Source organism: Candoia aspera, chromosome 1, assembly GCF_035149785.1.
Source record: "Candoia aspera isolate rCanAsp1 chromosome 1, rCanAsp1.hap2, whole genome shotgun sequence".
Taxonomy (NCBI): domain Eukaryota; kingdom Metazoa; phylum Chordata; class Lepidosauria; order Squamata; family Boidae; genus Candoia; species Candoia aspera.
The window spans coordinates 311,208,126-311,232,897 of record NC_086153.1 but is presented as its reverse complement, the minus strand read 5'-3'; the positions used below and the strand labels follow the sequence as shown (position 1 = coordinate 311,232,897).

General features: G+C 38.9%; 1 protein-coding gene across 3 annotated transcripts in view; it reads right to left on the bottom strand.

The window, feature by feature from the left end:
* Positions 1–24,772, bottom strand: part of EML1 (EMAP like 1) — a 166,017-nt gene that overhangs the window by 3,120 nt on the left and 138,125 nt on the right. For 2 of the 3 annotated variants that reach the window (XM_063290316.1, XM_063290315.1), the window contains exons 13-21: positions 23,912–24,066; positions 22,870–22,995; positions 21,814–21,945; positions 17,172–17,239; positions 13,852–13,940; positions 9,121–9,218; positions 3,572–3,659; positions 3,305–3,400; positions 88–218 (exon numbers count right to left, since the gene is read on the bottom strand). In XM_063290316.1, coding sequence (XP_063146386.1) covers positions 88–218; positions 3,305–3,400; positions 3,572–3,659; positions 9,121–9,218; positions 13,852–13,940; positions 17,172–17,239; positions 21,814–21,945; positions 22,870–22,995; positions 23,912–24,066 — 983 coding nt within the window. Of the gene's footprint in view, positions 1–87; positions 219–1,832; positions 1,953–3,304; positions 3,401–3,571; positions 3,660–9,120; positions 9,219–13,851; positions 13,941–17,171; positions 17,240–21,813; positions 21,946–22,869; positions 22,996–23,911; positions 24,067–24,772 lie in introns of those variants that run through there. The other variant, XR_010066926.1, reaches the window with a different exon arrangement.

Genomic DNA, 24,772 nt, shown 5'->3' with positions numbered 1-24,772 from the left:
TTCGCTCAAAATCTTCAAATCAAATGGTATGAATGCTTTAATCAGAACAACTTATACAAATAGCCTCTAATATAGCTAGTGCCTTACCCTAAACTGTGAACAAGGATAGGAGAAGAGATGTACTTTGCCAAAGTCATCACCAGTTGATAATAATTTTCTTTCATGTGAGCGACAAAGAGCATTTATATCTGTGCCATCTGAACCTTCTGGCCACACACCTAAGACAAGAAATAATCATTTATTTATTTAACCTTTTGAACACCCCAACTTCTAGCCAAAACCACAAATCTATCTGCATTGGATTTCTGAACTGCTTAAGCTATGGCACCAAACAGTCCAGATCCCATTTCTTGGCACATATCAGAATCTAGATCTCTCAGATTAAAACAGAGACTGAAAACGTGCTGAGATATATCACTGGTTTAGGATAAAAAGTGTTCTGTTAGATTTGTATATGTGCAGGTTTAGAAGACACAGGTTGCATATACACCTCACGGCTAAACTGTGGATTGTTCAATATATGACAATGGCTAGATTTACCTAAACTATACAATATAAACCATAGTTTATAAATAATGGTAGCTGGATTCATAAGATGGGCCAATGCAGAGTCAAGCAATGCCCATTATGGTTCAGCTGCTGTGAGGAAAGAAAAATGGAGATTATGGAGATTACAATCTAGTAGTAACAGTAGTAGTGCTACTAGATTTATCATGCACGTATAACTAAGAAGAATACAAGCATGGAATAAAAACAGATATTAATACTATAACCAGCAACAATCAATTGTAAAATCACAATATAAAACAAGGTGCCTCAAACCCAGAAGAGCCATAACATGTTACAATAGTTGAATGAAAAGTAATGCCTCCAATATTATAAATTGCCAATAGATGGCAGTACTGATGCGCTAGAAGCTTTGATGTGTTCTTTAGCATCCGCTCCTTCACTTCAGTTGGTGGGAAGTTGCTGTGAGAAAAAGCTGTAATGCTATTGTTTGTGAAATGAAAGCCTGTGGTGAGTATGCATCAGTGGGCTTTAAGCAACAAGTAGTGATTGAATGTTGACTGCCAAAGGAGTACCTCCAATTGAAATTTACTGCTGAATGCAGATTTTTTATTATGATGACTGTGTTGATGTGAGTACTGTGTGTCCCTGGGCCAAAAAATGTAAAGATGATGAACCAGAAATTGCTATCAAGTACAAAGTGGACAACCTGTGACAGCAACTAACAAGTTTCACATGAGAAAGCTTGATGAGCTTATTAAGGACAATGATCACTAGAAAGGAAATTGATGTCAGGCTTGGCATTTCATAGGAACGTGTAGGTCACATTACTGACGTTTGCCAGTACTGGAAGTTCTGTGCAAGATGGGTTCTTCACATGCTGATGGTAGAAATGAAAGCTTTAACAGCTGAAATTTGTCACAGTGGTTATCACACTATGAGAATGAAAGTGAGGAATTTCTTCAGAGCATCATGACAGCCAACAAAACATGGGCTCATCATTATGACCCAGAAATGAAGCATCAGCCCAGAGAATATCATCAGAAAGCTTCACCTGTGGAAAAAAAATTCAAAACCCAATCTTTGGCAGGAAAAATCATGGTTACAGGCTTTGAGATGCAGATGGTATTATTTACATGGATTTCCTTGAACCTGGCACCATTATCAACTCAGAGTACTACACTGAAACACTCAAAAGTTTAAAACAATTATTAAATAGAGTTCAGAACCAAAAAAAAAGGAAATTTTGCTGCAACATGATGTTAGGCTTCACACCTTGCAAGCCACCCAAGAGGCAGTTACAAAGTGGGATCTCACTGTCTTACCCCATACACCATACAGGCCAGACTTGGCACAGTGCGACTTCCACCTTTGCCCAAAATTGAAGGAATGCCTTTGTGGGTAGCTTTTGATTCAAATGAAGAGGTGGAAAGGACTGTCAGGACCTGGTTGAAGAAACAAAGTGTGGAGTTCTTTCATGATGGCCTTAAGAAGCTTGTCCATCATTGGCAGAAGTGTGCAGCAAATGGTGGTGATTATGTGGAGAACTAAATACAGGTAACAAAAAACTCATTTCAAGGATTATTTTCCCATTTTAATAAATACATGTTTTATTTATTAAAATATCCTTGTTTAAACTAAAGTTATGGAAGTGAGGTATTACTTTTCATTCAACACTTGTAATATCAAAATCAATACATTCGAATTAAGTTGTTATTTTTTTTACCTTCAGTAAGGTTTTTAGTGATTTTTGGTGGTGATAGATATTTATGTATTTATTTATTGAATTTATAGGCTGCCTGATTCCCAAACAATTCTGAGGGGCTTATAATTGGAAACCATTATATATACTGTATATAAAAGAACCACAGAGGATACAAGTGACTGGAAGAGCAAAATATTCAAAACCAAACCAAACCAAAGGACAAAGGGGGCTCCACAATCACCTTTACTCAAGGTGAATGGAGAACTAGTACTAGTAGTAGTACCTTCATCTATCATGCATTTATAACTAAACACAATAAAGATAAAGAGTTGTAAGTTTCTTACAACAGATTCATTTGTAGAAAGAGTTTTATTTATTTTTACAACTGAGTTAGCATTTGTTATATTTTCAAGCTTAAAGTTGCATAATGGGTTAATTCTACTTCAGGACCAAAATAAGAGTTGACTATAAACACCTTTTTTTAAAAAAACAAACCAATAATTGAAAAAGTCATAGCTCCCACTTATTATTCCCAAGGCATATTAGTAAGTGTGATTTTTTGAAATTTCAGGTATCAGTTTTGTAGGATGATGATTTACAGATAATAAATTAGCACAATTAGGCCAGTGCATACCCATGCTTGGCTACGGATGCATAAAGCAGGATAGTGTAAAGCATGAAAACCAGGCAATCATAAATATAAATCATAATATGTACTTTTAAGTTTATTAAGATCATAGTGATTAACATTAACTGGGATTAACCTAGTGTCAGTATAGGTCTTAATCATGACAAAAACAAAATGAAGAAAATTCAAACACAAGATGAGGCTACAGAGTAGATATGCAGTCCTACAGCCTTCTTCCACCTTCTATCAACAATGATTATTATTTCATTATTAATAATTAAGATATTATTGAATTATAAAATTACTAAATATTATTTCAATATTGATTAAATACTTATTATTTTTGCACTGGTCACAAAACATTCCTGAATGGAGGATTCCAGTTCTTGATCTTACACACTAAGATAAAAAAACTCTCTACTAATTTGCCAAATCTTAGTCTGTGAGAAACATTACATACTTACCAAAAACATGAAATCCTAGAATACAGGTGTAAGTAACCCATTCTATATCTCTAGTGGTTTCAACACTTACTACTTGCTTACAAGCTGAAGGAACCCCTATTAAGAATAAAGGTTGGGGAAGGGAAAAAGACATAACATTAATGATAAAGGTTTAGAATAAGAATTAACTGAAAACTAAGAGACCAAAGATAAGTCTCTTTCTGTAATGGAATCTTGACAATAAAGAATGTACTCCGTATTAAGGGCAATATACTATTTGTTACTTACAGTATAGGATTTCATAGTCCCCTGAATTAGACACAAGATACTGAGAGTTAGCAGACCAATCCAAGTGAGTGATGAAACTGGAATGACCCTATGAAGAGATGCATTATATTAATTCCAACAGCATAACATCCCTCAGTAGAATTGTACTACTATTACATATAAAAAGCTGCTTGAAAGATATACTGAAACCTTGTTTACATTATACATAGTTGTATCTGGTAGCAAACCAAAAGGAGTGGAACATTTCCAGTGCAGTGACTGAAAAACTAACAACCTCTGTTTTCACTGTGAAAAATCAAAAGAATCAAGAGGTTCTCCCTGTCAGCCTCGCAGGGCAAACCAGATAGGAAACATGACCAGATGATCGAATTCTACTTTATTGTAAAGCTACATTGACAGAAGCTTGTAAGTCTGAAAGTACATTTCTCCCCCCATCTCCTTTACAGCCCAAGAACCTAGGGAGGGTCTCTTCTGAGCCTCTTGTCCCTCCCAAGTTGCAGGCTTCGCTGTCTCTTATTTGACCATTCCCTTGGCAGCGTCTCTTTGCCTAGTCTCCCAAGATCTTTCCCACATACCATTATACTGCTACTTTGGCCTTAAACAACAAAGTATATTTACCTTGTGTGTTTATTTTATGGTAATCCTGACTATATAATTTGAATGAGAAATCAGTAATTCATTCCCCAATTTCAAAATGACTTTAAGTACTGGTATATAAATTAAACAAATTCCTAACTATTCACTCTTTTGCTTTTGAACTCCAAATTATTATTACTGTTTACCTAGAAGCAAAAAGAGCAAAGAAAAAAAGAGATGCCAAAAAACTCACTCTAGTCCCTAAATCATGTTAAAGTGAACTGCAAGACTGAACTGGATTTACAGAAGGAAAACAATCCAGGTCTGTGAGCAAGTAAAAACAACCCACTGAAAATAATTTAAGATGTCACTGCTTGAAGGATATTTTATGGAGTATTTTATTTTAAAAATTGTTTTATAAATTAATGTAATGGGTTTGACAGTTAGACATGACAGCCTCAGAGGATCTCTTCGAACTATACTCGTGAGTGTAAGGGCTCTTCCACATAGCCGCATTGGAATGTTATCCATCAACAGAAAAGTAAACTGACATAAATTATGCTACCCGCATTGCTGATCCCTATTTTGCAATAGCAATAAGACTGATAAAGGGTACTGCCTTTCCATATCTACTGCAAGCCACATTAAGGAAGAAGATTGGTGGATTTCCCTGGCTTTGTTTCCCCTTCTATCAAGTGTGGCCTATTGGCAGGAAAACCACCACCAAACAGTCCCTCTCACATAAAGTGGGATGGAGTGGGATTAGGCAAGGGTACGCAGGTGCTTAGAACAACGGGTTTAGCCACCTCAAGCTGCCTACCAAGTCACAATGCAGAAATGGAAGTCTGGAACTGGTGAGGCAGCAATCTCTGATTTTCATGCCAAAGAAAGCCCTTCTGTAAACTATGGACAGATGGCAAAAAAAACTTCAAAGCTGGCAAGTAAATAGCCACAGAATCATTTACTCAAAAAAAAAAAAGAAAAAGAAAAAGCAGGAGATAGAGACTTGGATTCAAATCTATTGTACAGAAAAAGCATGATTTCTGGGTATTGTAAATGGAAGACATATTGTATGCATGGCTTCATACTGCTTTGCTTATCTGAGTCTGCTTGGGAACGTGAAATGGGGAGAGTCTAATGCCATAACTGATATGAAGTCCCGACAGCAAGTTCTCCACCTCACTACTCCCATTGCCATGCTCTGACCCCAAGATTAAGCAATGGCTACAGTTCCATTTTCAACCCCACTGACTGTAGATCAGAATGCTGATGCTTTGCTCCAATATCAGAACCAAGTTGCAACCCAGATGGACCAATTAACCCAGATGATGAAACAATGTAGAACTGGCCAAATGCATGGCTCCAGTGCTGCTCCTGGTTTAAGATGCTGCTACAATTAGAGTCACCCAAAGCAGAATACCCACCTCCTGCCTAAAAAATATGATGGGCATCTGGTCAAATTTACTACCTTCCTCACTCAATGTGAGCTATACATCTGCCTAAAACTTGAGGATTTTCCCACTAACTATTCTCTTCAGCCTCATAAACTATTTATCAGAGAAGTGCAAAATGGGCAACCCTCTTCTGATACAGAACAACCTGAACTTGGACAGCTATGCCAATTTTGTTGACACTCCTGAGGATTACAATCTGGTAACATCAATCTTCTGCCTACCTATAAGCTTTCTGTCTGAGAATATATCGCTAATTTTCAGTTGTTTGCTCAGGATATGGGCTAGAATTAAAGAGACTTAACAGACTAGCATAAAGCAATATATTTGAAATATAGGGAGGAACGCATTTGCCAAGGCACCCTAGAAATTTTGGCTGCATTCAGAAGTTGAACCCAAGGAGCTGGAAACTACTGTAGTAGAAATGTTTTCTGCCCAATAAAATCTGTACCAGCATAGGCAAGCTTATTTTGTGGAAAACCATGTCACTTCACACACTAGTGCCCTACCAAAATCTTCTCCTGCTTTCCAAACCATCAATTAATGGTTGTACTTGTGAAGAAAGGGGGCATTTTGTAAACAAGGGACCCAAATGCTCCAAATCTAGCCTGTCAGGAAACAAATCTGTCTCAACCTCCAAAAGTTCAGAGGCTGGGGGATCCAAAAATTAAGTGGAACCCAAATGTGTGGTCATTTACTGATTCCTTTTACACATCAGATCCAACTGGGCTCCAAAACACAACTGTAGGCTCTAGCAGTCTCTGGTGCCACCAGAAACTTCACAGAATACACCTGGGTGTGTTAGAGATTTGGTAGGGGATACCAAGTCATCTCATCTGCCTCCTGAGGAATCTGTATAACGACCAAGTGGCAATGGTAAGAACAGACCACAGAACAATGGAATGGTTTAAGACTGGAAAAGGAGTGCGGCAGGGCTGTATACTCTCACCATACCTATTTGACTTGTACACAGAACACATCATGTGATGTGCTGGGCTGGATGAATCCAAGGCTGGGGTGAAGATCTCTGGAAGAAACATTAACAATCTCAGATATGCAGATGATACCACTTTGATGGCTGAAAGCGAGGAGGAACTGAGGAGCCTCATGATGAAGGTGAAAGAAGAAAGTGCAAAAGCTGGGTTGCAGTTAAACCTCAAAAAAATTATGGCAACCAGCTTGATTGATAACTGGCAAATAGAGGGAGAAAATGTAGAAGCAGTGACAGACTTCATATTTCTAGGTGCAAAGATTACTGCAGACGCTGACTGCAGCCAGGAAATCAGAAGATGTTTAATTCTTGGGAGGAGAGCAATGACAAATCTCGATAAAATAGTTAAGAGCAGAGACATCACACTGACAACAAAGGTCCGCATAGTTAAAGCAATGGTATTCCCAGTAGTAACATATGGCTGCAAGAGCTGGAACATAAGGAAGGCTGAGTGAAGGTAGGTAGATGCTTTGGAACTGTGGTGTTGGAGGAAAATTCTGAGAGTGCCTGGGACTGCAAGAAGATCAAACCAGTCCATCCTCCAGGAAATAAAGCCAGACTGCTCACTTGAGGGAATGATATTCAAGGCAAAACTGAAATACTTTGGCCGCATAATGAGAAGACAGGACACCCTGGAGAAGATGCTGATGCTAGGGAGAGTGGAAGGCAAAAGGAAGAGGGGCCAACCAAGGGCAAGATAGGCGGATGATATTCTAGAGGTGACGGATTCGACCTTGGGGGATCTGGGGGTGGCAAAAAACGACAGGAAGCTCTGGTGTGGGCTGATCCATGAAGTCATGAAGAGTCGGAAGTGACTGAATGAATAAACAACAAATGTTAGAGAGAGAATTTCTTTTATGTCTGGTTTTCTAATCCTCTGTAATAAATCTATCTAACCTTTTTGAGTTTGTTTGGGAATGCAGAATGTGGAAAGAGCCTAATCACCATACCTGATATGAAGCCTTCTTGGGAGGGGCTCTGCACTGACCTGTTTAGTCACTTTCTGAATTTGGATCTACAGCAATTCTGGTACAGTGTTATACTCAGATGACAGGTCACAAGCATGGAAGAGGAATGCAGGATGAAGTAGAAGGCAGATCTCCTGATGTTCCTACTCCATACAATCCCTACTCTGTATGTGTGATCTGTCAGTTAAGCTACTTCTGAACACAAGTCTACTGCTTTTCTGAAAGAGCTCTAAACCTGACTCTCTCGCCACTTTAAACAGCACAAGCACTCTCTCAAGAGATACATTAAACAAGTCAAGTAGTTTCAACAGCATGCTAAATCCATATTTAAAATGTGAGTTTAGCACTTTTCCAAAAGAATGCTAAACCCTATTTATAAAAAGCCAGCGTAAGACTGAAAAGCACTAATCAGGCCTGAATTAAAATGGCCACAGAAGGAAGTTCCCAGTGACTGGAAGGAACATGCATCATGCAACTGGCCAAAAGCAGCTGGGCAGATCCTAATCCCTGACTTCTGTCACAAATGACATCATTGGTGAAGCGTGTTAGATCTTATCCATGATAAAATTTTGTCAGGAGAAAACGTTTTAACACTGGAAGAATGACTTTAAGCTGTCTCAGCAACTTCATGAGATATTGGCAGGAAAAAAGTAACTACTGAAGCATATTGATTCTGCAGTTAGGGGGATATTTAAGATTACTGTCAGATGAGCTATCAAGCATTGGCACCCTAACACAATGCCTGTCAACAGCTGATGATAGATGTGGATGAATGTGATTGTCTTGTCAAGAGGGATGAAACTTTGACATCCTCCGTAACCTAGAGGGCTCTGGGGGCTGTAGAAAGGATGCATCCTTCACTAATAGATCAGTCATATAGAAATATATTGATAAACAGAAATCTGTTGAAATACAGGTATCATCAACTCTCAATCTTAGACTCAGCCTGCATGTATCTGTAATCAAAAGTACAGGTAACACAAATATTAACCTTCAGTGATTAAGAATATTTTACTGCTTCCAAGAAAACAAAAGTCTTTCAACTGTCTCACCATTTGGACATGGAGTGCAAATGAGTATTATTTTTTTTCCCATACATTCATTCATTCTGCAAATTTATATGGCCACCCATTTTAATCAAGTAACTCTGAGCAGCTAACAAAGGTATTAAAACAAAAACATACAGTACATATAAAAACAGGAGAAAGAACAATGAACTTTAACAGGTAAAAATACTCAGCCCCTCAATCAGTGCAGGATACCACTAACATCCTGGTCCTAAAGCCTGAGGAAGAGCCATGTTTTTTTAAACTTTTGAAAGGCCAACAAGTTTGGGGCCATGCACACCTTAGTGAGTGATACTGTTCCCTGGGGTAGGCACCACTACAGATAAAATTTAATCATTTAAATATAAATAATATTTTTTCAATAGAATTCAATATTTTCAAACATTTTTGTTAGTCTTAAACCTTCAAGACATTAAATAAATCAACTGAGAATGTTAAATAAATATACACAAAAATAAGCCTATATGCCTAAGAATGTAACAAGATTATGACTTACTGAACATTTGCCAATTCTACTGTATTTTCTTCCATTGTCATTAACACTGTATATATAAATGCAATTGTCATGAGAACCTATTGCCAAGAAGTTGCCATCTGCAAAACAGAAGCAATAAAACTATAATCACACTGATTTATGAAGCAGAAATACCACTTGAGCAAGCACTTTAAAAGATATCTGAAAGTCAGATTGTATACACCAAGGTACTGGCAAGATCAGTTTCTCCTACATGAATCTCTCCATGTGCGCAGCTTAAATCTGAGAAGGCCCTATTTCAGGGAATGAAGACATCTAAGTTATGCCAATTGATATAAACAACAGAACCATTTTAACGATGACACCTTAATTGTGCAATTCTCTCCTTAAGGCATTTCCAAAGCTTTTTAGGGTAGTGGGGCATGGTGTTGGGCTGTGATGACTGCTTTTACAAAATTTATTCTTAGCTGACTTTTACCATATGATTTGTTTAATTTATTGTACCTGTTTTGTTTTGTACAAGGAATTGTATTTTAGATGCTGCCCTTGAGGAGCCATCACAATACAGTTTGAGGTTTTGATAATTACTAGGATTATAATATAATGTGGCATACATTTCACTGAGACCTTGTATTCAATCATAGAAACCACAAGATAATGGAAAACTTAAGACTTGCTTAGCTGCTGAAGGGGCAATTTGTTATTCATGTTTCACTGAGATCAATGTGACTTGAAAACAGCAACACTTGGTGGTTTGAATCCCAAGGGACGAACGCACAAGCTCACTGCACTGAGGCCACATCAAAAGTAAGCTGTTAGCATGGCCCACCTGTGACAAGTGAGAGCATGGCAAAAGATATAGTCACAGCAGTAATGCTGGTTGGTTGCACAGCAGTTGAGTACTGAGGTCTCTGCATCCCAAAAGTGGCTAGGATGTACCCTGACCAAACTCTGCATTACTACAAGGGAGAAGGGAATTGTACCTGTGTGTTAAATTCTACTATATTGCTTATTTTATATCTTCTGAACTTCAGCAAAGGATCGTTACCTTGTCGTGGTGCTGGAGCTTGAGCACCTCAATGATGCCATGAGCTAAACCGTGAAGGGCCACCCAAGACGGGAAGGTCATGACAGAAAGGTCAGACTAAATGCAATCCCTGGGGAAGGTAATGGCAACCCACCCCAGTATTCTTGCCGTGAAAACTAAATGGATCAGTACAACCAGAGATATGTCGGTATACCATCGGAAGATGAGACCCCCAGGTCGGAAGATGGTCAAAATGCTACTGGGGAGGAACAGAGGAGGAGTTCAACTAGCCCCAGACGTGATGACGCAGCTAGCTCAAAGCCGAAAGGACGGTTAGCGGCCAACGGTGCTGGTGGTGAATGGCGAATCCGATGTTCTAAGGATCAACACGCCATTGGAACCTGGAATGTAAGATCTATGAGCCAGGGCAAATTGGATGTGGTTATTGGTGAGATGTCAAGATTAAAGATAGACATTTTGGGCATCAGCGAACTGAAATGGACTGGAATGGGCCACTTCACATCAAATGACCACCAGATCTACTACTGTGGACAAGAGGACCACAGAAGAAATGGAGTAGCCTTCATAATTAATAGTAAAGTGGCTAAAGCAGTGCTTGGATACAATCCAAAAAACGATAGAATGATCTCAATTCGAATTCAGGGCAAGCCATCTAGCATCACAGCAATCCAAATATACGCCCCAACCACAGATGCTGAAGAAGCTGAAGTAGAGCAGTTCTATGAGGATCTGCAGCACCTACTGGACAACACGCCTAAAAGAGATGTTATTTTCATCACGGGAGACTGGAATGCTAAGGTGGGCAGTCAAATGACACCTGGAATTACAGGTAAGCATGGCCTGGGAGAACAAAATGAAGCAGGACATAGGCTGATAGAATTTTGCCAAGACAACTCACTCTGCATTACGAACACTTTCTTCCAACAACCTAAGAGACGGCTTTATACATGGACTTCACCAGATGGACAACACCGAAATCAGATTGACTACATCCTTTGCAGCCAAAGGTGGCGGTCATCTGTACAGTCGGTAAAAACAAGACCTGGAGCTGACTGTAGTTCTGATCACGAACTTCTTCTTGCACAATTTAAGATCAGACTAAAACGATTAGGGAAGACCCACTGATCAGCTAGATATGAGCTCACTAATATCCCTCAGGAATATGCAGTGGAGGTAAAGAATCGATTTAAGGGACTGGACTTAGTACATAGGGTCCCGGAAGAACTCTGGACAGAAGTTCGCAACATTGTTCAGGAGGCGGCAACAAAATACATCCCAAAGAAAGAGAAAACCAAGAAGGCAAAATGGCTGTCTGCTGAGACACTAGAAGTAGCCCAAGAAAGAAGGAAAGCAAAAGGCAACAGTGATAGGGGGAGATATGCCCAATTAAATGGAAAATTCCAGAGGTTAGCCAGAAGAGATAAGGAATTATTTTTAAACAAGCAATGCGCGGAAGTGGAAGAAGACAATAGAATAGGAAGGACAAGAGACCTCTTCCAGAAAATTAGAAACATTGGAGGTAAATTCCAGGCAAAAATGGGTATGATCAAAAACAAAGATGGCAAGGACCTAACAGAAGAAGAAGAGATCAAGAAAAGGTGGCAAGAATATACGGAAGATCTGTATAGGAAGGATAACAATATCGGGGATAGCTTTGACGGTGTGGTCAGTGAGCTAGCGCCAGACATCCTGAAGAGTGAGGTTGAATGGGCCTTAAGAAGCATTGCTAATAACAAGGCAGCAGGAGACGACGGCATCCCAGCTGAACTGTTCAAAATCTTGCAAGATGATGCTGTCAAGGTAATGCATGCTATATGCCAGCAAATTTGGAAAACACAGGAATGGCCATCAGATTGGAAAAAATCAACTTACATCCCCATACCAAAAAAGGGAAACACTAAAGAATGTTCAAACTATCGAACAGTGGCACTCATTTCACATGCCAGTAAGGTAATGCTCAAGGTCCTGCAAGGTAGACTTCAGCAATTCATGGAGCGAGAATTGCCAGATGTACAAGCTGGGTTTAGAAAAGGCAGAGGAACTAGGGACCAAATTGCCAATATCCGCTGGATAATAGAAAAAGCCAGAGAGTTTCAGAAAAACATCTATTTCTGTTTTATTGACTATTCTAAAGCCTTTGACTGTGTGGACCATAACAAATTGTGGCAAGTTCTTAGCGGTATGGGGATACCAAGTCATCTTGTCTGCCTCCTGAAGAATCTGTATAACGACCAAGTAGCAACAGTAAGAACAGACCACGGAACAACGGACTGGTTTAAGATTGGGAAAGGAGTACGGCAGGGCTGTATACTCTCACCCTACCTATTCAACTTGTATGCAGAACACATCATGCGACATGCTGGGCTTGAGGAATCCAAGGCTGGAATTAAAATCGCTGGAAGAAACATTAACAATCTCAGATATGCAGATGATACCACTTTGATGGCTGAAAGCGAAGAGGAACTGAGGAGCCTTATGATGAAGGTGAAAGAAGAAAGTGCAAAAGCTGGCTTGCAACTAAACCTCAAAAAAACCAAGATTATGGCAACCAGCTTGATTGATAACTGGCAAATAGAGGGAGAAAATGTAGAAGCAGTGAAAGACTTTGTATTCCTAGGTGCGAAGATTACTGCAGATGCTGACTGCAGTCAGGAAATCAGAAGACGCTTAATCCTTGGGAGAAGAGCAATGACAAACCTCGATAAAATAGTTAAGAGCAGAGACATCACACTGACAACAAAGGTCCGCATTGTTAAAGCAATGGTGTTCCCTGTAGTAACATATGGCTGCGAGAGCTGGACCATAAGGAAGGCTGAGAGAAGGAAGATAGATGCTTTTGAACTGTGGTGTTGGAGGAAAATTCTGAGAGTGCCTTGGACTGCAAGAAGATCAAACCAGTCCATCCTCCAGGAAATAAAGCCAGACTGCTCACTTGAGGGAATGATATTCAAGGCAAAACTGAAATACTTTGGCCACACAATGAGAAGACAGGACACCCTGGAGAAGATGCTGATGCTAGGAAGAGTGGAGGGCAAAAGGAAGAGGGCCGACCAAGGGCAAGGTGGATGGATGATATTCTAGAGGTGACGGACTCGTCCCTGGGGGAGCTGGGGGTGTTGACAACCGACAGGAAGCTCTGGCGTGGGCTGGTCCATGAAGTCACGAAGAGTCGGAAGCGACTGAATGAATAAACAACAACATATCTTCTGAAAGAGAGATTTTAAGTCTGTTTCTTACAACCATATTTTATGTCACATCAAGCTCCCCACTACCACCTCCAGGGCAGTTTAGCATAATGTTTATCTCAGGACAAACCTGATGTATATGGGTTTTTTGACACAACATGTCATTATTCTACTATTTTCAAAGGGATTCTAGTAACATGATGCATGAGCTCAATCCAGACACCATATCAAAATCAAATGAACTGAAATGTAAATTCAGCTTCATTATGCTAAAACTCAATTATGTGAATTGGCAACTGATAAAAAAATAAAAAAAATCAGTTTCAGTTGAAATGGTATTCTGATAAAAAATTAAAATATATTCCCTATTCACTTTTTTATTTCCAGAGATTCTGAGCAGCAGAAGCAAGTAAGGTAAAACTGTTATTTATGGAGATTAATAAATATACTGTATGTTTTAAAAATTCTTATTTTGTTTAATCAACTGGACAAATGATGCCAAACTAAACAATTCCAAACCTGGTGAGTAACGCATTGTGGACAGCTGTTCATTTCCATCAGTGTGTACAGTGACCAAATCCTTTGTTTCAGTATCAAACACAAACCACCTGTTAAAAAAATTGGGAGGAAAATTTGAAAAAACTGTTTCATATGAAAGCTGTTGAATCAGATCAAAGATACCTTTATTTTGGGCTCTGACAACTTCGTATCCACCACATAAAAAGTGTATGTTGGCATCCCTTAACAGTTCTTGTTGGTTTACAAAGAATGTAAACTATTACTCTAAACATTAAAAGGATGACAGCTATAATTTTTAGCATAAAAACTAAAACATTAAGATTAAAAGGCCTACATAAATATATAAACTGAAAAAGGGAAGACCCTTGCCTCAACCCCAGTGGCAATTTATTCAGTGACATGGATCCCATCAGAGAAAGCCAAACTGGTCTTTAATGCCAAAGGTATCCATGATTTAAACCATAAAAAGTGTCCTATTCATGACCTAATAGTGTGGGATAGGCTGTATATAATGTGGGCCTAAGCCACATGTACCTTTACACACCATTATGAACAGCCTGAGTTGAACTTAGGAAGCAGCTGGCAACCAATGAGTCTGTTTCAAACAGGGTAACCTGGGTCTTTCCAGGAAGCATCAGTCACATCCATGCTGTTGAATCCTGGACTGTCTGTATTTCTGAAGCATGTGCCACAGCTACCATACAAAAAATGTATTGAAATAGTCCAGGCTTCAGGTTACCAGCACTTGAATTACTAACCCCAAGTCTCTCTTCCAGACAAAGACTCACCTAGTTTTTCAGCTGAATGTAATAAAAGACATTCCTTGGAACAGATACAGTATTATGTGGCATCCACCACTGATGCTGGATTCTGAGGCCCCCAAGTGAAAATCTGCATCATATGGGGGACCACAACCCTTTCCAGAACATGTTATTTCTCAAATCCTGAAAGCAGGCTCCCCAAGTCTATCTTCTCTGATTTCTTTTCTATCCATCCTTCAGAAGCTGGAGATCCCTGATGTTCAAGAACCATCCAAGAACTCTGAGCTCATGGCTAAGTATCACCAGCATACTGATGATAACTAGTTTTAAAGCTGCAAATAACCTTCCCCATCAATTTTACATATATGCTAAGTAACATTTGTTACAGGATACAGCATTGCAGGACCATCTACAACAGTTCTCAAAGGGCTAAGCAGAGGTTGCCCAGTATAACTTTCTAACAATACCCAGAGAAATGTGAGTCAAACCACTATAAAATAGCCCCTCCAACTCAGTTGAGTTTTCCTCAAACGCTCCAACAAAATTCTATGATCAATAGTATCAAAAGCCACCAAAAGATCCCAGAATATCAACAGGATTACATTACCTAGCCCTTCCTAAGGGTTTTTCAATGCCAAATCTGTCTCTAAGCTCAAACTGGAAAGGGTTAAGATAATCCATTTCATGTAAAAGCTCCTGGGGCTGCAGTGCTACTGCTCTCTCCAACTGCTTGATTGAATATACAGTGTTGGACACTGTCTAATGGTTAAAATTGCCTAGGTCCAACAATAGCTTTTTAAGCAAGAGTTGTTTTTTTTTAAGGTAGCAGGGAATTTTCTCTGAAAAAGAGCAACAGGATCAGGATGGAGTCTTAAGGATCAGGATGGAATCTTCAGTGACCCAATACATCATGGTTAGGAAGGCTCTATCATAGGACTGGCACAAACTGTTCAAAGAACCTTATCCTCAGTGGCCAAGTAACAAAACTGAGACAGACACTAGTGATAGGGTAGCCTAAGTGACACTGAGTCTGGCATAAGACCAGGTACTGTTGGTGGAAAACTGCCCAAACTAAGCATAATCAACCTCAGATAGTATTAGAGCACTGATCCAAGATTGAGCCATCTACCCAACAGTCTTAAAAAGGTCCTTTGAGTCAGTTTAGCTTGATTAAATAAAAATGTCTTTGCTGTGAATAGAAGATCATAAATGAATTCACTGCATCAACAGGTCTGCTTTTTGCCATCTTTTATTATTGTTTACCACTGTACTATATTGTTTTATTGCTTTTCATGTTTTACTTGTGAACTGCCTAGAGTTGTTGGGAGTTTGGGTGGTGTACAAATAACGTATATGCCTAGGCTTTGAACATGAGATTACATGTTATTTCAGAATGTCAGATACATAAAATGTATATATAAGAAGTCTAACATGTCATCAATTCAGGACGGGGACTTGAAGAATCCTATCAATCATTACTATTCTTCCTTTATGAAACATTATTTTAACTCATATACAATGGTCAATATTTATATGAATCTGGATCAAATTTAACTTAAAATAACACATGGTGTTCAGGATACAATTTCATGGTTCCCTGGGAAGATACTGTATAGAACTCATCTTAATTGGAGGGGAAGGCCAACATAGGCAGCATGCCACTGAAGGTTCCTTATTGCAACAATGAAAACTTCTGTAAATATACTTTCTCCACAGCTCTGACTTAGAAGTATGAGGATGGGAAAAAGGCATAGCAGGGGCAGATCTCCTAAATTTAAAATCCTCCCATTCTCCTGACAATTCTTAAACACACTAAGAAAAGGCAAGAACACCCTATAATTCTGTTCTGGCAGATAATCCTAACGTTAATCCTAGCAATATTTTAGATTGTGTAATTGTCATATTGTGGAACATCAACATCCAGAAAAATAGAACTGCTCTATAAATACTGTGCCACAATAAAATCTTCCCATGGTCAAAATTTCTAAACCTAAAGTTAGCCATTAAGAGAGAAAAAAGCAAAAATTTATATGGGATAGCATAAATTCTGTAAAATAACTTGAGCAGTTCTTTAAATCTCCCTTAGTACACCTGCTGCGTGAAAAAAAACTTTTGTCGCATTTTTACACATAAATAAGTATTCACAATTATTCTTGTGAAATATCTTAAACCGTTCTGATACCCCATGAGTTACAACTCTAGATTTTATCTGTTTCCTTCTATTGATAATTAATTTAGCTTTAATTTAGGGGAAGTTTCTGTCAACTGAACAGGGATGAAGGCAAGTTTCAATGAACTTTCCTCCCTCTGCAGCACTCTATGCCATTCTGCACAGTGTTCCAAAATATCCAGCAACATTCTGAATCAAATTAGGGACACACAGAAATAATAGGAGGAATATGGAAAATTACCTCCATTTCCATTCCACTGATCCATTAGTGGGGGGAATACCATTAGATAATACCTTGCATATTTCCAAAAAGTGGAAAATTTTTATTCCCTGTGAATATTTAATGACTATGAAAACCTATCACCTGAAGCAACATTTTTAAGACTTACCTTCCAGTTAGTGTTCCTACTGCAACTACAGACCCTGAAGGATGAAAACTGGAAGACTGTGCTGCATCCTACAATGTTCCAAAAGAATTACATGTGTTCAATGATTATAGCCATTCAAAAAATTCATATATAAATCAAATAATCACAAAGCACAGCCTATGCTCTCTTATCCTTTATATTGTATGTTTTAAAGAAATCTTCTCAAGTATTACTTGGCATGTCACCTGGGAAATGAAAAGGAATACAGTCTGAGTCAGAGGAGAAATGGATTATTCCACATATTCCAGAAACGATGCCTCAAAGCCATCAAAATTAATTAATTAATTAATCGATTAATTAATTTTTATCCTGCCTTTATTATTTTTATAAATAACTCAAGGTGGCGAACATACCTAATACTCCTTCCTCCTCCTATTTTCCCCACAAAAACAACCCTGTGAGGTGAATTGGGCTGAGCGCGTGTGATTGGCCCAAGGTCACCCAGCCAGCTTTCATACCTAAGGCGGGACTAGAACTCACAGTCTCCTGGTTTCTAGCCCAGCACCTTAACCACTAGACCAAACTGGTCTCTTTGGTGGTGGGAAGTTTGAAGCATAATTTAAATAATCATACTGAATTGTGGAATTGAAAATAAGATTATACAGATATAGCATACTCTCAGAGAAGGGTATGTAGCAAATTTTAGATATCACCAACAATATGAATAAAGTTCCTAAGACATTTGAGTCATTAATATATAGGATGAAGAACTTGACTAATAACGTAAAATCATTTTTTTTTCAGTATGAGACTTCTAAAAAGGTGTTTATGTAACAGAATCATGCATTTTTTAAATGACATTAAGACCAATAGATTGAGATGAAGGCTGAATGCAGATGCTAGATTCCAGAACTGAGTATCTGTATCAACAAAGCTTTCCAAAATCAAATATATCCCTGAAGGCACCTGAGCCCACTGGTGGCACTTGGGAGAGGAAATTGGAGCCATATACGATTTATGTTGATGCTGTTGCTACCCTGTCTCAGTACCTGGAAGCTGAAAGGGCCTGGATGGGGAACAATTGGCTTCAACTGAACCCTGGCAAGCCTGAATGACTTTTGGTTTTAGGGCCTTCTGCATCTGAGACTTCACAATCACAGTTACTCATGCCTGGTCATCTTCTGTCAGTCTTATAAGGTAGATCAGACAGGAAACATGACCAGATGAGCTAATTCTACTTTACTGTAAGGTTACATTAACAGAATCTTGAAAGTCTAAAAGTACATCTCTCCCCACATCTCCTTTACAGCCCAATAAATTAGGGAGGGTTTCTTCTGAGCCTCTTGCCCTGACCACATTCCTGTTGTGGGCTAAGCTGGCTTTTATCTGACCGTTTCCTTGGCTGCGTCTCATTGCTCTGTCTCCCAAGATCATTCCCACATACCATTATACCTCCCAAATGGACTACCTACATGAGGCTGCCCTTGAAGAGCACCAGGAAGCTTCAACTGGTACAAAATGCAATGGCGCAGAGGTGTAATGTGCGCAATGGCCTCTAGAATGGCACACGTTACACCTCTGCTCTGCAAGCTGCATTGGTTACCCATTTGCTTCTGGGTTGAATTCAAGGTGGTGTTTTTGACCTTTAAAGCCCTACATGGCACAGGGTCAGGTTATTTGAGGGACTGCCTCTCCCTGGTTACATCTACCCATCCCATCAGGTGCGGCAGGAAGGGCATGTTGCAGGTCCTGTCTGCTGAAGAGTTCTGTCTAATGGTACCCAGGAGGCGGGCCTTTCCTGTTGTGGCTCCCACCTTCTGGAACATCATTCCCCCCAAGGTGAGACTAGCCCCAAATCTATTGCCACTGTCCTATCTTAGAGTGAAGAACCACGCTGAGACAGTATCTCGGGTCTCTAGTGTTTATTGCCCTACTCTAGTAGACAGAAAATCCTGCCAAACTGAAAGACCATGGGAAACCCATACAGATAAACCCAACTCAAGGCGGGTCTGCTCTGAGTTTCTTCGAAGGAAAGTTCAAAGCCTCTAAACTACGCCCCTGGATAGGGGCCCCCTCCTGCTCACCATCAGTACTCATGACAGGCATTTAGGAAACCTAAATTTATTATTTTAAAATTTTTAATTGTTCTATTATATTGTTGTTTTAATACAATTTAAAAAATGTAAACAATTTAAATAATTTAAAACATAGATATCAATAATATAATAATATTATATTTAATTGTTGTGTCATGTTGTTTTTTCATGGAGAAAATCTATTTATCTATCTGGTCGCTAGGAATTGAAAAGAACTTGATGGCACATAATCAATCAATCATATTGTTGTTTTATAATTGTTACCTGATATTGTTTGCCACTCGGAGTCATGTATGTGAGATGAGCAGCTATATAAATTTAATAAATAAATAAATAAATTTAAATCTCCAAGGGTGTTACTACAGGTAGTCCTCACTCAACGAAGGTAACTGGGACCCCCAACTGTTGCTAAGTGGTGCGGTCATAAAGTGCAACTCAAGTGACCATGCCAACTTACGACAGCAGTTCTGGCACTTCCAGTTGCCATTATTAAGCAAATCCTGCACACTTGTTAAGCTCAATGTTACGTGGTCACCATTTGCAACCTCCTGCCAGCTTCCCCATTGACTTTGCTTGTCAGAAGCCAACAATGAAGGTTGCAAATGGTGATCATGTGACTGGGACACTGCAACCATTGTAACTGCACACCAGTTGCCAAGCACCAGAACTGCAATCACGTGACTGTGGGGATGCTGCGACAACCGGAACTTCAAGGACCGTTTGTAAGTCCCACTTGTGCAGCACCATAACATTAAACAGTCGCTGAACAAGTGATCGTTAAGCGAGGACTAGGTAAAGGTAAAGGTTTCCCTTGACATTAAGTCCAGTCGTGTCCAACTCTAGAGGGCGGTGCTCATCTCCGTTTCAAAGTCAAAGAGCCGGCGTTTGTCCATAGACACTTCCGTGGTCATGTGGCCGGCATGACTACACGGAACGCAGTTACCTGCCCGCCGAAGCGGTACCTATTAATCTACTCACATTTGCATGTTTTCGAACTGCTAGGTTGGCAGGAGCTGGGACTAGCAACGGGAGCTCACCCCGTCACGCGGATTCGAACCGCTGACCTTCCGATCGGCAAGCTCAGCAGCTCAGCGGTTTAACCCGCAGTGCCACTGCATCCCCAAGAGAGGACTAACTGCATGCATATTCAGCTATCATATGATGATCATATCACTACACAGACTTCAGTTTCACTGCTCAGAGCAAGCTCTGTATCTGCACAAAATGACATTCAAGTCAGAAGCATCATACATTTACTTTACAGCTAAAGTAACATAAAAAGCCATTCAGAGGCATGGAGTGGAAAGTGAGGTGAATGAGGGATTGTTTGGATCTTCTTGCAAAAAACAAGTTCAATCAATGTTAATTCATTTTGCCTGAATTTCTGTCCATTGCTATAAAGAGAAGATTGCTAAAGAAAGTCAACAATGAAACTACACCAAAAAATTTATTTTATGCAAACAAGGTACTGTCACTTTTAAGTTTCCAAAACATACTCATAACATTGCCTCTATTTCTAGTGCTTAGGTTGCCATGACAATACCATCCACATACAAGAGAGCTATTAGCAGACACAGGAAAATCAACGATTTAGCTAAGTAGAAGAAAACTCAAAGACAACTGAGCATGTACTGTATAGATAATTCACATAGAGTACTAGTTCACTGTGGTGGCAGTTAGTTAGCTGCCTGACTAGAATGGTGAATATAGCTATATTATGTTTTGTTTCTTTTTTTTATAAATTTACTATAAAGCCAGCAACGTAGAAAAGATCATAGTTACCTAATTATCAGTCAGACATTCAACTATGAATACTCAACAGTTTTCTCAGCTCTAAGGAGACCCTGAAACTTCACTTTTATCAAAATAAACTGAGATTTGTTAAACTGTTATTTTTACTATTAGCTGACTGAAGAGAAACTTCAGAAGTGAACAACACTAAGTATACGAACCTTGGATGAATGCCTATACAGTATTGCTGTGGATGACATTTCAAATGCTAAGAGTCTTTTAAGTTGAAGCATACCATTCTTGAAATAAAAACTTGTCACGTCATGAAATCCTCAGCATGTTACATGATAGTTGTCCATACGGTGTTGGCTTTATACTCTACAAGGACATCTAATAGACTATCCAAATTGATTGGGAAGTCATTATTATATGGAAGAATTGAATGAACCATTTCTCTCAAATCTTTATAACTGTAAGCAGTCTCTCTGAGAGTGCACCACAATGCAGGATTTATCATTCTCCTTGCTGAGGTCTCTAGCAGAGAATTTTCAATAGTCAAAGCAAATTATAATTTCAATCATACTTTGGGGAAGCCATTGTAGTTAACTGCAGTTAACCTAGGGTACAACTGCTGTATTTTTGAAGTACACATATGCCCTAAGAACAGTCCATTGGGAAAAAATCAAGAGCTTTAAAAAAAGACTTATAGCTATCTGTGACATTATTAATATTATGTTAATATTACCTAAATTATATTACTGTCTATATGCAGAACCATAAAGCACTTATTTGAAAAGTAGTCTCCCTTGTTTTTTAAGTCCCTTTAAAAAAAATACCTCTATAGTTTTGTTCCAGATTGGACGATGACTGATCGCATCCCAGAGCATAATGTGTTTGTCTTGCCCACATGTAAAGAACTGAGGCTTGGTGGGATGGGCTGCTAGTCCCCAAAGCTCATCAGTATGACCCTGAATGAACACAGAAACATTTCTTCAGTAGATGAACAATAGTTTGCATAGCATCATAAGCCAGAAATCCTATCAAAATGCAACATGAATAAGATATTTGATGGTGAATATTATGTTTAGTTTCACTTGGCTTTACGCACTTATGCAAGGTAGTATACAATCCAGGCACAATCTACTTAGATTATATCTGGGCTGAAGGTTATATCTGAACTCAAGGTTCAAATACAATGCTAATTTATCCATGTAGAATTAGTTTACTTGTTTGTGTAAAAAGAAGCAATCCTGGCTTGTCTGGATGCAGTAGTCTGTAAATTCAAGGTTCAAACATCATGCTAATTTATCTGTGTATAATTAATTTGCGTAAAAGGAAGGCTGCAACATACTGTGTTTTAGTAATCCTGGATTATTGTCTTTAAATGCAGATAATTCCACATCTAGTCCTCTTACTGGTAATACTGGAGAAAAATGGCTTTAAAATTCTATTCTCTCTTCTTTCAACCCCATAACTTTCTTTCCCATGGAAAAAACTGCTTAACCCCCACATTCAAATCATCAACTGAAATGCACATACAGTTTTACTTATTAATAAACATGTTACTGCCTTTTCTTCTTCCCTTCTCTTTTCTCCCCACCTCTCAAAATTCAGACAGTGAGCTTTTCCAGGCTTTTTCTTCTTTTTTCATTTAGACTACTTCGAAAAGGACCCTGTACACTGCTGTTCCTTGACTGCAAAAATGTAAATTGCTGTTACATGGAATTTTTATAAAATTACTACTTATTTAGCGAATTCTCAACATCTGCAAGAATAGTTTGTTCAGGTTTATAATTCAGAATATTTCTAAAAAGTGATGAATTTAATGTTACATGTCACATTTTTTAAAACAAGGGCCTTAGGGACAGATTGTACTAAAATGTAATAACTACCTGGGTAATGGGAGAGAAGTCTCCTGACAAAGAACCTTGTAGCACAAAGTTTCGAGTGGTTCCTATCAATACAATGTCACCTTTCCCTTCTGCTATTGTTCTTATAGGACCAAACTGTTCCAGAATCTGTTTTTTTTGAAAAAAGTGAAATGGTTAGATTGAGTGGGTACGTAATTATTTTTCAAGTATACAGTCCTATGGTGCTGATATAAAGATATGGGTGGGGTGGGTGGTTAAGATACAAGTTGATCTGAATCACATATTTCTTTTGGGAAGCAAGACAGAAGTAACTTTAGCAGAAAACAATGAAGTAGATAAGAGCATTTTTTTTTGCTTGCACTAAGGCATTTTTAAGAGTTCCAAAAACACTGCTGAGGAGTCTTCCTATCCTTTCCCTTAGGCAACAAAACTCACACAGAGCAAATGAAGAGAGATTTGTAGACACTCTCAGTTACAGCCCAAAGTAACCTTGAGTGGTTATGACAGGGCTGATTCATGAGCAAATGTAAGTAAACATTGCTTAATTTTTACATTTTAAAAGACAAATCATCTGTTTCTCCAGACTGCATCTCATCCATCAGCCTCAAAGATCTATACAGAGAGTTGGTGGATAGTCCATGGGACTATGGAACTATGCAGAACATTTCCCCACAAACGAAGAAGACTATAGTTGGTTAGAAAGTATGTGTCCCATAGTCTCTTCAATTATTCAAGGGTGCAACAGCAAAACAGGCACTTATCTAGATACAGGTACAAAAATGCTATTAAAAAACATAGGCTATATCAGAGAACAGGAATACGCTGGGCAAACTTCTAGGATAAGCATCAAAAGATATGGCCTCTTCAAAAGAGATGAATTACGTGACTCATCCAAAGTTAGATTTTTATGTACTTAGAATACATATATTGGTAGTAAAAAGCACACTAATATATTTTAGAGGTAATAAGGGAAGGTGCCTCTTCAAGTGTCAGGTTGTAAAACAATGAATGTTCTTTAAAACAAAAATGTTAACAGAGAAGTTTTAAAGCCTGGAGTAATTACCTCAGTTTTGTGAATTTTCTGATAATTCCCATTCCAAGATAACAATTTTCTGTCCTTTCCACCTCCAGACACAAGGGTGCCATCTCGTAACATACAAAGGGCAAATATGCCTCCTTCATGAGCTCCTTGAATCGCAGAGCTTATTCTGTTGGTACCTGGAAAGAACAGGAAAGAAGCTCACTAAATAATAATATTTTATTGGATTATTCAGTTAGTTCTCTCCTTGCTGGAGGAAATACAATTATTGTGGTCACTATAATTTCTTTCTGGTTAGGGACTCTAATGAAATGTTAAAGTTTTGAGCAGAAGAAACTATAAGCCACTGAGAACAAAACCACCAAACAGGGTTGGGTTTCTAACTTATCCTAGATCTCCTCTTAGGGATTTCTTTAAAAAAAAAACAGGTTTTCACAGCTCCCATGAAACATAGCAGGGTTGGGGCTAGTTTGATCTCAGATAATGGGTTATTCCAAGAAGTGGGTAGCAATAGAGAAGGCTCAACTCCTTGGGCACTGTAGTCAACAGTTCCTAAAGGAGCGGGCCTGGAGTGAGCCTATCCTGCTTAATCTCACTGGATGATCAGAAACCACTGGGAATAGAAGGTCCTATAGATATCCAAGCCCTGAGCCCTATGGTGCATTAAAGATGACATCCAGCACCTTGAATTGCACCCAGAAGCTGAAGGATAACCAGTGCAGCTCTCATTGTAGAGGTGTTACGTGGGAGAACTTTGGAAGTCCCATTGCTACTTGAGCAGCAACATTCTGGATCAGTTGAAGCTTTTGGATTCTCTTCAAGTGCAACCCCATGTGGAGAGAATTGCAATAATGCAAACAGGAGGTGATAAGGCATGAGTGACAG